The 14,265-nt window shown below is 30.2% G+C and overlaps 1 protein-coding gene across 1 annotated transcript in view; it reads left to right on the top strand.

The window, feature by feature from the left end:
• Positions 1-14,265, top strand: part of slo (calcium-activated potassium channel slo) — a 70,702-nt gene that overhangs the window by 35,104 nt on the left and 21,333 nt on the right. The window contains exons 8-13 of the mRNA XM_070635213.1: positions 1,925-2,035; positions 5,648-5,753; positions 9,123-9,431; positions 10,870-10,982; positions 12,637-12,795; positions 13,985-14,061. Of these exons, the coding sequence (XP_070491314.1) occupies positions 1,925-2,035; positions 5,648-5,753; positions 9,123-9,431; positions 10,870-10,982; positions 12,637-12,795; positions 13,985-14,061 (875 nt within the window). The remainder of the gene's footprint in view (positions 1-1,924; positions 2,036-5,647; positions 5,754-9,122; positions 9,432-10,869; positions 10,983-12,636; positions 12,796-13,984; positions 14,062-14,265) is intronic.

Genomic DNA, 14,265 nt, shown 5'->3' with positions numbered 1-14,265 from the left:
TAGCGACACATAGGCTTACATAATGTAGTCCATATGGTGTGACCCATGTGACTACCTTCATCACTATGTGTCGCTCGGGTTTGGTGATCAATTTTTTTGCAAGTATTTGATTTTGTTTTGTATTTTAATTCCTATTTGTATAACATCATATTGTAATAAATATATAGCTTTTACAGAGGAATGTTGTACAAATTTTTTTAACAATTTTTTTTTAAATAATTTTTGATGCATCCAGTAGTTCAGAATGATAAAAGTTGCAAATAATGTTTGATAACATCATGTGTGAGCATAGAACTTTGATTATCATGAGTATTTGAACATATATTAATAAATTAATTGCATATTGATGAGCAAATGTTGATGAATTATTGAATTAAATGCATGATCAGAAATCTGATGAAATTTTGATGTTTTTAATTGAATTTTGGTTGATTTTTCTCCAAAATCCTTAAATTGGTTTGTTTGAAATCGCGCGAAACCAAGTTTTAATGTTTTAGAAACTCAAAAATCCATAAAAATCCTTAAAAATTGCCAATAACTCACAACAAATTTGGTCATCGATATGCAAACAAGTGCTTGATTGTTGTATTTATTCACAGTTTGAGATTTTTTGAGTAATTTACAAAATCTTAGTATTAAGTACATACTTATTTACCATTTATTTATATACTTTACTTTATGATCTTATAATGGTTAACAGACTATATTTTATTTCTCTTTATTTCTTAACAATATATTCATTCATTTTCCAAATAAATACATTTTATTTTTAAACAAATTTCTCCTTTTTTCATTTGTTTTCTTTATGGAAACTTGAAGTGCTTTTTTTTGAAGGTCGATAAGATGAAAATGTATCAAATTACTTACTAAAGTTGAGTAAGGAACATGTTCTTTGAAACAATATAAATCAATTCAAATTGATTGGAAACTCTTTTTATGATGTGAAAAGAGAGTGAAGGCTAGTTGATTTGATTTAGTGATTTCTTTGACATTTATTGAATATAAATGTTGGCATTCTTGGTCTAGTTTCGTGAAAAGTTCGAAGGAATTCATTCAATATGAAGCAGATTTTGAATTCGAATCTGATATAACTAACTATGGAAGATAATGACATTGAGAAAAAGGATTTAGTTAGGGTTAGAACTAAAACTTTACTTTTTAATCTAAAATTTGAGTCAAACTTTGATTTAAAGTGAAATTTTCTTCATAATTCTTTAATTTCAACTAACAAAGTTAGAAAGATTATATTAAAAATTCGAATAAATTGCCAACAACCTAAAATTTCAAATTTAATTTCAACCTTAAATAAACGACATCAATTATTACGCACGAACAACGATACATTTTCAATTGATCAATCAAAAATTACGCTTCAAGGTTTCGTAAAAAAATTCAATACGAAAAATGAACTTCTTTTATAATTTGTGGATAAATTTAATTTGATAACAAATAATTCATTGAACCTTATAATTTCAAATTTTTGATTATAAAAACCTCACTATATTGCATGCAATTAAAAAAAAATTTACAATATTTGAAAGGGAAATTCAATGAAAAAAATTTTTTCATTCAATTGAATTTCACAGCAAAATTGGCTGAAATAATCATAATATTTCTTTTTTTTTTATTCAAGATCAATTTCCTAATTTTGCTTTTAAAATATATTTTTTTGTGGCTCATAAAAAGCGAAAACTAATATTCGATTTTCTTTTATTTTCCCAACAAAACACAAAAAAAAAAAATGAAAATTATCCCTCGACGCCCTCCTAACACGGAAAAAAAATTGAAAACATCATCATCAATCACCAATGCCTGACATTGTGGAATATTAAATTACCTGATCGATTCTCATCACTGGAATAAAAACACAAAAAATTATGACATAATTGAATTTTCATTGTTTGGTTGATGAAATTGTTAATAGACACATTGTCGTTTGTGGACACATAACTTACGAGTCTGTATCGCATTTCCTGAAAGACTTTCTGCACGAGGATCGTGAGGATGTGGATGTGGAAGTTGTATTTCTTCATAGGTGAGTTAACCTTGAGTATTTTTTGTTAGTTTTTCATCTTGTCAGAGTAGTAATGGCCTTTGAGTTGTTGAGTTAAGTGATTTTTATGATAACTCTGGTTGGATGAATGTTGAAGTTCCTTGAGATGATTTACTGAATTTCGAGCGACACAAATAAAGAAGGCTTCATCACGGAGCGTTAGGGAATCGCCGCTAAACCTCTTTTTTTACACCAAATGGAAGCCGCCTCCATTTGGCGTCTATATGGCTGTCAAAAATAGGCGGATTCACTTTAATGTTTATAAAAGAAATATAGTAAAACCTTAAAAGTTCTGTGACAGATCCTTCTTTATTTGTGTCGCTCGAAAATGAATATTCATGATTCCATATGAATTCATACCAGAGCAATTAGTCATTAATGATGCATAAATATGGATAATATCCATAGTGACCTAACGAACCAAAAGGATTCAATTAACCTAGTCAGAAATTATTTTAAAATTGCGGATTCGAATCCTATCTTGAAGTACCTTGTTTTGTTTTCATATATGCATCAAGAACTGTCACTAAATTACTATTTCGAGAAGGGTTCGAGTCTTAATACAAATCAATGCTTTTAAATCCCTCGAGAAGACAACGCTGTAGTTGTGTACGGTCAATAAGATTTAGTTTTCCAGATTGTTATTAAATTGTCACCATTGCCATGTCGTCACAACGACGAAGAGACAGTAAATGTCAATTACATAACGTCAATATAGTCGACCAAATCTTATTGAATCCGTATTATGTCATCAAAATGTAGGTCACATAAATTACATTGATATTCCTTAGGAACGTTACTGTAGTACACATGGATCATTTTGATTCCATGGGATATCAACAGCGAGTGGACAATAATATCGTTATGTCTAGTTGTTGGCAAGTTAATATCCTGTCGCAATCTTGTTCTAACGTACTATTGTTTACCCAGGAACTAATACCAAACTACAACAATTTCCTGGTCATTGCTACTCGGACTAATTTTATCAATAATCTTTATAATATAATAGCATAATTTTCTTTATCAAAAAAAAGTGTCATTATTATTAATTGAACAATTGAGAATTTTCATTACGATAATAATAATAATAATAATATAATATGTGGATATAATACAATAATAGGAAGGAGCCTGATTTAACTCTCGAAGGGCTCTTGAAAAAGCATTTTACTACGGTGGCGTTTTTTCAAGGCACAATGATGAATGCTGTCGATTTGGAAAGAGTAAAGGTACACACAACTTAACTGGTATCTCAGCAAAATTCAATTACGCATTTTTTTTTACTTCCTTAAAAGTTTTGAGGCATTTTCTTTTTTTTTGAAAATTTTTTTCACATTACTTATTTCAAATATAAACTTAAGATTGTCATTTTTATACATGTGTATATATTTGGAATGAAAATTTTTTTAAACTTATTCTTTTTTTAAATATAACATGAATGAGTACATTAACATCATTTTCTTAGAATAGGAAATATTTATTCAAGTTGAGTTCATGGACACATCAACTTATGCTTAAAATCACATTTTTTTATGATTCTGTTTTGTCCAAAATTTATACAGAAATCAATCATTATCCTTGCATACTCATTAGAAACATTTCCTTGCAAATGTATAGATGCCAATTACATGACTTCAGTCAAATACAGTCGAATTTCAGACTCAATTGGATGTTATTGACATTCATTAGAATCCAATTGGAACATTCTTGTAAGAATCGATCTGGAATGTCATTAATCATAAACAGAAGTGTATTTTAGGGACCAGAACAGAGTTTTTGAGGATTGAATCCGCCTTTTTTGAATTTTTGTAACTTTACAGATGCTTGGGCCTTAATTAGAGTGTTTTTGTAGACGTCCCTGATTTCTTTGAGTGTCGCAAAGCTTCTGGCCCTTCCTTCTCTTTTCTCGAGTGACACAAATGAAGAAGGCTACACCATGGAACTTTTAAGGCTCTTCCTAATCTCCTGTATTGACATTAAATAGGAATCGCATCTGTTTGGCATTTATATTGCTACTAAAAGTTGACGGCTTCCATTTAATGCTAAATAAGGAGATTTAGAGTAGCCTTTAAAGCTCAATAGCATAGCCTTTTTCTTTGTGTCGCTCGGGATTGTTGATAGCAACATTACAGAATATCTATGAACCAGTTCCAATCCTTCAATTTTCAATAATTTACCAAATATTCCTAAGAATCTTCTAAACTCAGAATTTTCTCAATCTCAACTTCAATTCTATTCAAAAAATATTTTAAATATGGAAATTAAATTTTCATTTTTATTATAAAAAGAACATCAATCATTTCCTGTCTTGTAGAAAAAATATTAAACTGAAATTCTTCAATCATTTCCTATCCGGAACTTGTACATTATCTGAAGAAATGAAATTTTCAACGTCATACAGAAATTCTAATAATAATAAATAAATTATGGAAGTGAAAAGGTGTCTGACAATTGAACAAAATAATCCAAATTGTCTAATATTAGAGATTTTAAAGTCCAAAAAATATAATTTAATTTAAATAATTTTCAACAAAATTTCTCTTTTTTCGCGTAATTCCTCCTATCAAAAGTACGCAAATCATTCGAAATTAATCCATATTATTCATAGATTTCTATCCTTCATTTCTTTCGAATTTTTATATTAAATTTTAGAACTTTTTATTAATTTATATTTGCATGAAATAGATTTTTTCACAGTAAGACCTTTCAATTCATTATTTTCTAACTAGAATTTATAGACAATTATAAAATAAAATCAACATCATGTAGGTCTTTTGTATATCTTAATTTTGATATTAATTTTTTGGTATGCATGAGACCTCCGACCAAACAGCATATTTATAAATATATATCAGACAATAAAAAATGCATTGAATTTTTTTCATTTGTAATTACATTATTTTTCAATCATAATGAATGATGAATTAAGGGTGGGGGTTGATTACTTATGATGGGGATCGAATTGGTCCTAGGTGTCCTTCCTCAATCCTTATTACAGTGGTTGGCAATCTTTTGTTTTTGCGGTACACCTTCGTGGTAAGCTTCAATCAAAACCGCACACGGCATACGGTTCATGTCATTTCCAAAAGCTTACTGTGCCGCGACACACAGGTTGCCAGTCACTGCCTTGTTACATTCATTATAAGTAACCAACCCTTAATCAGCATTGTGTAACATAATATTCTTCTGTACAAAAAAAAAAACATAAAACCCCTTCCCACGCGGAAGTTCGAAGAAACTCATACGAATAATGGATACCAGGAACAGCTCGAAGGACGTTCAATATCATAAATATATATATAATTTTTTTTATTATAATAATGACACAAATGGTTAACAAAGATGCAAAAAATATGATTATTTTTATTATTAATCTGGTTTTTAAATAATTTCTTTTTCCTTTTTTTCATGTTTATTACTTTTCACTATTGATCCTGACATCCGCTGTAATAATCAAATTAACATGATAAAACACTTAATTTTGATATAAAATACCACAATTTTGCTTTTTTCAAAAAAAATCATGGATTATCTTGAAAAAATTTTTTAATTTTTACCTTTGGCTCGAAAAATTAAAAAAAAAAACTCGAAAAGGCATGTTCCTGGTCTTGAACTCGAGGGCCTTTTCAAAAGACATTTTACTACGGTGGAGTTCTTTCAAGGCACTATCATGAATCCCATTGATTTACAGCGAGTCAAGGTAAAATAAATTTTTTATAAGTTGACAAAAAAATACCAATTAAGATCCATTAAATGCAGTTACAATAATTTTCCATAATTAGACCTTATTGCATAGCCTTAGATTTAAGGATATATATGAGTATAATGAATGCAATAAAATCATTGATTATGATAATGTGGAAAACGTATTGTAGGTGACATTTAAGGGCAACTTATATAAAAATATATGAACTAAACTGGGTGTTAAATTGTTGTTTATTATTATGAAAAAGTAATGGTAAAATACTTGTATAACCATTGAACATTTAAAGTGTTAATCCTTGATAATATTGAGCCAAAAAAAAGACTTTTTTTTTTATTATTGTTATCATTTTAATCCAACAGAAAATTGTAAAAAACCAATAGTAAACTTTACAGCCAATTTACATACATAAAAAATTTAGTCTCTTTGAGTTTGATCTTTTTATGTACGATTTATGATTTTTTACATTTCTGTTGTTACAACTGTCGTGTACACTTTGTCATTCATTCTCATCACTTAATGTGGTTTCCAAAATGTTTGCTTCGAGAATTTTAATACATATTACTTACTTGTTTGGCCGTGTTGATCAATTATGATTCATGGTCTCCTTCAGATTGGATCTAAAGCTGACTCTATAAGTGACCTGATAGCTGACTTCCGTCTTCCGATTACCAATTCCAAGTCCAAAACTGTCTCACTCAACAGCCTTCTTTCTGGGGAATTTTGATAGGCCTAAGAGATTTCTAAGTTATAAAGTTCGTTTTGTTCCTCTTTCTCAAAAAATAAATAGAAGCCCAAACGGCATTTCGCCAGAAAATAATGTCCCCTGGCAAACGATACTCTACTATGAGAGGCCAGGTTTCACCGAATCCGACTCAAAGTCACATTCACGAATTCCTGATTTTTTCATGGTGTGTGCCTATGGAGGAGATGTCTAGATGCTTAAATACCTTCGCAGATACAAGCTGTCCATATTAAATTGATTAATAGCCTGATCATTTTACCTCAGATATCTTCAAGAATTGAAAAATTCTAAAACTGGACATTTGTACCGTCTACATAGAGGTAGCACGTTCAGATACACAGTAAGCTTACCTTAAGCGCGAGTAACTTAAGGTCGTTATACATTTTCTGTTTGTTTGCCAATCGTAGCTTTGCTACATGCAGGTCCTGGATTAAACAAAGTTTTTCTCAGTCTAATAAAAAATAACTTTTTTGGAAGCCACATCCTTCAATCCTACAAATTTCAAAAACCATATCAGCAGTTGTAAATAAAAATGATAAAAGAAATTCGATTCCCCTATAAAAATTTGTTCCTTAACTCTTTTGTGCTCGCCTATTGAGTGAAGATATAGCTCGTTTGTAAATATCAATAGAATAGAATCTCATAAAATTCTCAAAAAACTTGAGATTTTCCATTTCCATTTAACACCAAATTGAGTGTGGTAGAACTAAAATACCGTGTAACAGCACCAAACTTAATAAGTTTTTAATTAGTGACTCATCTAACTGATGTACAGAATATTTTCCTAAATTGCATCATGAAGAAAATTGAATCTAATTAACATGCGTGTATGTTATGAGCTCCAGGCTCTTCCAGCCAACTTGTCGGATATATTTTTTCCCATCAATCATTCTCATTCTATCCTCAAATAATTTTATAAATACACATTAAGAAAGTTTTCATTATTTTCTTATGTAAATATTGTATAATTTCTTTCAAAATGATGGTAAGTTAAGCTTTCATTTTCAAAAAAAAACTTAATTTTTCATTCCTTCTTTTGTTTACGTTAACAACCAATTTACCGTCTAAATCATAAGTTTCATAAATATGCTGGAAAAAAGATCTAAAGACAAATAAATGAAAAAAACAATTTTTTTTTTATTAAAAAAAAATTCAAATTTTTCACATAAATTCGTTAATTATACACAACATTAAATAGAAGTTTTCTTTTCGCATGCAATTAGAATTTTTTTAATAGAGTGATAAATTGTTGAACAATAAAAAGAAGTGGAATAATAGGAAATTCCATAATTTTACCCATTACTGCACAAAATGCATGAAATGCTAGTAATTGTAGATGTGAACGACACAATTTAGGAAAATGGTAGAGCGAGTTTTTTATATATTCATAGAAGTGATTTCCTTTTTTGTAGCGTTTGTTTGACTAAATTAAGGAACTGTTTGCAATGAAAATTATGAATTTTGTTTGTGAACGGACAAATTTTTTTTTTGGCAATAGAGGATGATTCTATCTGGAGATGTGGTGCAGGAATAGAGTCAAATTTGGAATATTGAGCCAAATATAGCCAATTTTGCTAGATTAAGGATAAGGATTCAATTGCAGAGTAGTCAAACAACCAGTTGACACTACCAACTTATTTTTAAAGAGGATGAAGGTTCGATTCCTTTCAAATGCCTTCAAATCTTAATCATTTTTATAGAATAAGTTTATAGACTTTTGGAATTTTTCCGGAACGTTCCTGTTCCGTTACCGGTGACGGTAACCGGTTCCTGACCTGATCCTCTGTGATCTGACAGAGAAAGTATAATTTCGAATAAGATAACTCGAGTGGGACTCGAACCCACGTCCTAACATTTCTGGTCGCATGCTCTTACTCCTGAGCTATCGGGGGTTATTCCACGATATGACAAAGAGTGCTACACTCCTAATGACATACTGTTGAAAGGTAACTGGAATCTAATTCCAACAGTTTCATAAAATTTGTCATTTGTCGACCTTAGCTCTAGTTATTAACTAAACACTATGCAACTCCCGAGTGAGCAGTTAGCAGAATTCAAGATAAAAAGGAAGTTCTCTTCAATTTCTTCAATTTTCTCACAATGTACACAAGTTTGTGAGTCTGTACATACAAGATAACACCTTGATATGCCTCAAAATCTCGATAATCAATAACTGAAGCTTTACTTACTGTTTCATTTAAATCAAATGATTAATCAAGTCATATCAGACATTCAATGCTGAGCTCTCTAATGCTAAGCAGCTATGACTAAAAATAGTGGCCTTTATGGAAGTAATTCCTCAAATTTATCTTAGTTCTGATTGATTGTTAAAGATTAATACTAGACTATGATCTTGGAAACAAAACTATTTATCTAATAGTATCCAGACTAGTCATAATAGTCTAATCAGATTAGTGGAACAAAGTCTATCTCACCTCAAGGCGGTTGAAGACGACTTTCCAGATCACCTACAAACCTGTCAACAATCCTCACCTAAAATTTCCAATTTTCATTGCCAGCAGTTCAAAAAATTACAATTTTTAAATATTTGACAATAAAACAACAAAAATATCAAGACTTTTGGACTATCATAACAGCAAAATTTTTCAAAATGTTTTCAGGTTCACGAAGCTGATGCCTGTTTAGTGTTAGCCAATAAGTACTGTCAAGATCCCGATGCAGAAGATGCTGCCAACATTATGCGCGTTATTTCAATCAAAAATTATAGCGATGACATTCGTGTTATTATTCAGTTAATGCAATATCATAATAAAGCATATTTACTCAATATTCCGTCTTGGGATTGGAAGCAAGGTGACGATGTCATTTGTTTAGCAGAGTTAAAATTGGGCTTCATTGCACAAAGTTGTTTGGCGCCTGGTTTCTCAACAATGATGGCTAATTTATTTGCTATGAGATCATTCAAAACGGTAAGTTTGTCATTATTTCATGTAATTTTTTTTTTGTTTTTCTTCTCTTCTTCATAATTCCTGCCAAAAAAAAATAAGTTTATTTTATATCTACCTGAAAGCTAAGAATAGTAATTGTCGCAAATAATAATAAGAAAAAAAAATTAATTAAAGTAAAAATAAAGCCAAAAAAAATGTATATAAAAAATAATTATAGTCAGCAGAGATGCAAAAATGGAATGATTATCTTCGAGGTACTGGAATGGAAATGTACACAGAAACTTTAAGTCCCTCTTTCGTGGGCATGAAATTCAGTTGTGCCACAGAGTAAGTTTTATTCATCGATTTTAACAAGACGAACTGTGTAAATATTTATAAAAAATTCGTTGTTCGTAAAAGTGAATCGCATTTTATTTTCTATCTCCTTTTTTATTATATTTATATATATTTTGTACATATCAGTAAAGACAGTCCGTGGTAATAATAAGCATTTCATTATTTAAAAGAAATAAATTTCAAGCTTTTGTCAAGAAAGACAGCTTTCTCATACAATTGTGCTGCATAAGTTCCGTTTCTTAGTATCTTTCTCTTAACAAATTTTGTTCTAAGTACATAGTCCCATCGTATATACGTTTTGTTTAATCATTTGTTATCCTTCTGTAATGCATCGTCTACTTCATTTTGCTGAAAAATGAAGAAGTACAAATAAGTCAGGAATTGAGTAAGGTTTTCAAATCGTTTGTAATCAAAAGTTGTTGAAAAATGTTCCAAAAAAACTAAAAATTCACATCAATGACATTGGATCAACCATTTTTTCACGGACTTTCCATATCGAAAGTTCAACAAGCTATAATATCTCAACTACTAATCTAAATTACAATATTAAAACTGAATAGAATTCTAATTTTAGGAGCAAAAACAATTTTATACATTTGATCGATTAGATATTTGACATTTGTCCCAAATTGACAATTTTATTTATTTCCCCTTTTGGGACTATAAGACATATCAATTAATACAACGATTTGAAAACTTTATTCATCATCTTTGTGCTTTAATTTATTTTTATATAAATATGATAAACGATATTAATTATTTAATGATCAGTCCAAGCTGTAATTGCTTAATTGCTATCGATGTTATTCAACACTTTGTAAAAGGACAAAGAATGTCTTGCTTAATTAGCTTAAAAGTATATAAGTCAACTAACGTTCAAAATAAATCGATAAAAAACAAAAAAATAGGAATAAATTCCTTACAAAATCATGATTAATAGAAAATACAAGACAATATAAACATAAAGAAATCAAAAAAAAAAGCTTTCATTATTCGCAGTTTAAAGACTAAAAAAACATTCATCAATCTTTATTGTCATCAAAAGAAAAATTATGAAAAAAAAAATCAAAAATATCAAGCAGATCTAAATGTTTTGTGTACGGCTGCTATCTTTCCGTTTCAGTCCCCTGATATGCAAATATGGCAAAATGACTACTTGCAAGGTACCGGATGTGAGATGTATACTGAAACCCTTTCACCTTCATTCACCGGAATGACTTTTCCACAAGCCTGCGAGTAAGATTTACATTTCAATCTACTTTAATTAAATATTTTTATATATAATAATAACTCATGTATTTAAATTTGAACGATTAAACACCTTCATCATTATTAACCACTATAGTTTGTTATTCACCATCATTTAACTGCATTTGAAGATTAACCTTAAAAATTGAAATTTAAAATGAATAAAATCCAGAGTTTTTGAATTAATAGAATGCGTTAAATAATCTAGTTTGACATAAAACCTTAAAATTAATTCGCCTACGCTATAAATTCAAAACTTTAAAAGGCTTTTAATAATGAAAAGCACTAAAAATAAATACTTTAATCACATACATTCATACATAGACACAATATACATATTTAGTTAGAACGTAGAAGTTGAAGACACACAAAAAGTATATAGAGCATCAGCATAATTTTTCATACTTAGCTAAACTCTTATTCAGATTTGATTGATCATTTATCACAACTCATCATTCATCATCGACGCGCTTTTTCTGAATTATTGATTTATGAATGATGTTTTCTAGCAAATTGTCATGTCTGATATTTGCATCTTGTCTCAAGGTTGCTGTTTTTTGGAATGGGATGCATTTGGCTTGTTAAATTATTACATTTGCAAGTCCTTGAATTTTTACTACATCTGCTGCTCGTTTGGCATATGCTGCTTTATGCAATTTGATGTCGGATTGGAAAATTTTTAGACTGGAAAATTTAATTAAAATTTGTTTTTGAAGGGCTTGAGGATATTGGAGATACCTGGGGTTGTAAGATTGTAAGGATCAATATCATTAGTGTCAACATTAAGGGTGTAATTAGGGGGATGGGGATGAAGGGGTAATTGGGCCTCAAGTACACCACCCTTTCCCTTTTTGAAAGAAATTCTTCATTTAGTTAGGATTTTTTGAGACTAAAATACCAAAAATTCCTTTAGAGCTTTACAAATTACAAATTGGAACCGGTTCATAGAGAGCAGTGTATGCTGACTAGCTATCAAAGCTCGATGCGACTCGGAATTCGTATGGAAAAGTTGATTTCACTCAATATAAAATTCGAGTCGAGATCAAGCCAAGGGACGAATTCAAGGGAGTTAAGGGAGGGGGAAGGAGTTAGAGTCAACTCTCTATCCTCTCTACGCCGGTCACCCTGGGTTCAATTTCTTCGGTACTGGGATCTTACCATGGTGTGCCTACACCATACCGTACTATGCCGTATTATACCGTATCGTACCGTACCAGCACTGGAGAAATCGGCCTCTGAATAAGCCCCAATGAGCTTCCTAGACCAACCAATAGTTACAATACATCAATAAATCAGAAAAGTGCTTCTCATAACATTTTTAATTACACCTTATTATTATTTCCTCCATCCATTCATCACCCTCACATTGATTTTATTTTTTCTTTCTTTTAAGCCATGTTCTGCATGTATACATGTTTAAAAGCTCAATTGCAATGTTCGTGTACATTTTTTTTGTTTACCTTTAATTTTCAATCAATAATTGATCATTGATTGTTAATTAATTAATTATGTTATAAAACATAGAATTTATGTAGACATTCATTGAAGATAAAAATCAATACACAAATCACTCAATCAATCATTAATATGATATATATTCAATTATAATATATTTCTTCATTGTTCCTTACATCATCTATAGGCTTTGCTTCACAAAACTCAAATTGTTATTGTTAGCGATAGAAATAAAAGGCGGAGAAGAGGGTAATGATAGTAAAATTTCAATCAATCCACGTGGTGCAAAAATATTAGCAAATACACAAGGATTCTTTATTGCACAAAGTGCTGACGAAGTAAAAAGGTGAGGAAGTAATCAAATATGAATTTGAATTGTAAATTATTGAATGTGTAATTTCCGTTTCTCATGTAATAATGTGAATAATTTTATGGGGTTTGCAATTTTATGTGTGGAAAGGGGAGTTGGAGTTGTTGGTTTGTCTGTGTTGTCTTAAGAAGGTATTTTGGTAAATGGACTGCAATGTATGCAGCATTTGAGCTGAATAACGGTAGTGAGAACTATAGAAGTCAAAGAAAAGAAGCTAGTGAATAGTCTCCGTATAGCTCAAATTGGTTAGTCGATCAAAAATCTTGATCCAAGCCGGTGTGATTCTGGTTTTGTGCTGAATTTGGACCCATGCCAGTGTCACTTCGAGTCAACCACAGTCACACTGACGTGGTGTCGTATTTTAGATCGATTAATCGACTTATTGGACTATTCCGGGACTTTTTACTTTGCAATATTCAGCTCAGATGCTGCTTGCGTTTGGATCGTTCAACCGACTGGTCTTATTCGGAGTCGTCTAATTGAGTTATGTGGAACTAATTCTTCAAATTAGTTCGAAATGACTCGTAAAAGTAAGGATTGTGCTACTATGTGACTTTAGTAGCTTGATAGTTCAATAGTTACAACAGTTAGCAAGAAATAGGGATAAATTCTGATTGAAGGTAGGGTTTCTGAAAAACCGCGTTTTTTCAAAACCGCGGTTTTGCGGTTTTCCAAAATTTTAAAAACCGCGGTTTTGCGGTTTTTTGCGGTTTTCAATTTTCATACAAATGTATGAAATTTTTTTAAAAAATTTAAATTTGGAGTTTTATCCATAAAAGTATTAAATCTTTGTATTTTTCTTCATTTCATTAAATTTAGTTCCAAATTGCCTGATAAAATAGTTAAAAAAAATTCTAAACTTATTTTTGAAAAATTACCTTCAAAATTTACTTTTTGAGAATTTTTTCCATACAAAGTGTTAAAACCGCGGTTTTTTCTTTCAAAAACTGCGGTTTTTTTAAAACCGCATTTTGGGCCAAAAAGTGCGGTTATGCGGTTTTCAGACAACCGCTTCCAGAAACCCTAATTGAAGGTGCAAGTTCGAGTCTAACATTTGGAAATTTAGTGACTCAAAACCTTAAACTTGAATTCTTACAAAACATCCCCATATGCGCATCAAACTATAAATTCTCAATACTTACAATCATTTCATTTCCATTTCCAGAGCTTGGTTCTATTGTAAGGCATGTCATGAGGACATAAAGGATGAAACTCTCATAAAGAAGTGCAAGTGCAAAAACTGTAAGTAAAATGTATTCAAATTAAAATTCAAATTGTAAAAAATATATTAATTAACATAACTAATTAATAAAATATTATGCAGTTATGTTTCTATCTTCTTCTAACATTCTATTTCCCCTCTTCTATCTATCTCCTTTTGCCTTAAAGTAATTAAGAATATCTATAAACAAAAAAAAAAACAATCTTTCTATCCTTTTTGGGGCA

This window comes from Chironomus tepperi, unplaced genomic scaffold (assembly GCF_022539635.2).
Source record: "Chironomus tepperi strain 1889 unplaced genomic scaffold, CSIRO-AGI_Ctep_v1 contig_85, whole genome shotgun sequence".
NCBI lineage: Eukaryota > Metazoa > Arthropoda > Insecta > Diptera > Chironomidae > Chironomus > Chironomus tepperi.
The sequence above is the reverse complement of the archived record's forward strand: the minus strand, read 5'-3'. Positions and strand labels throughout refer to the sequence as shown.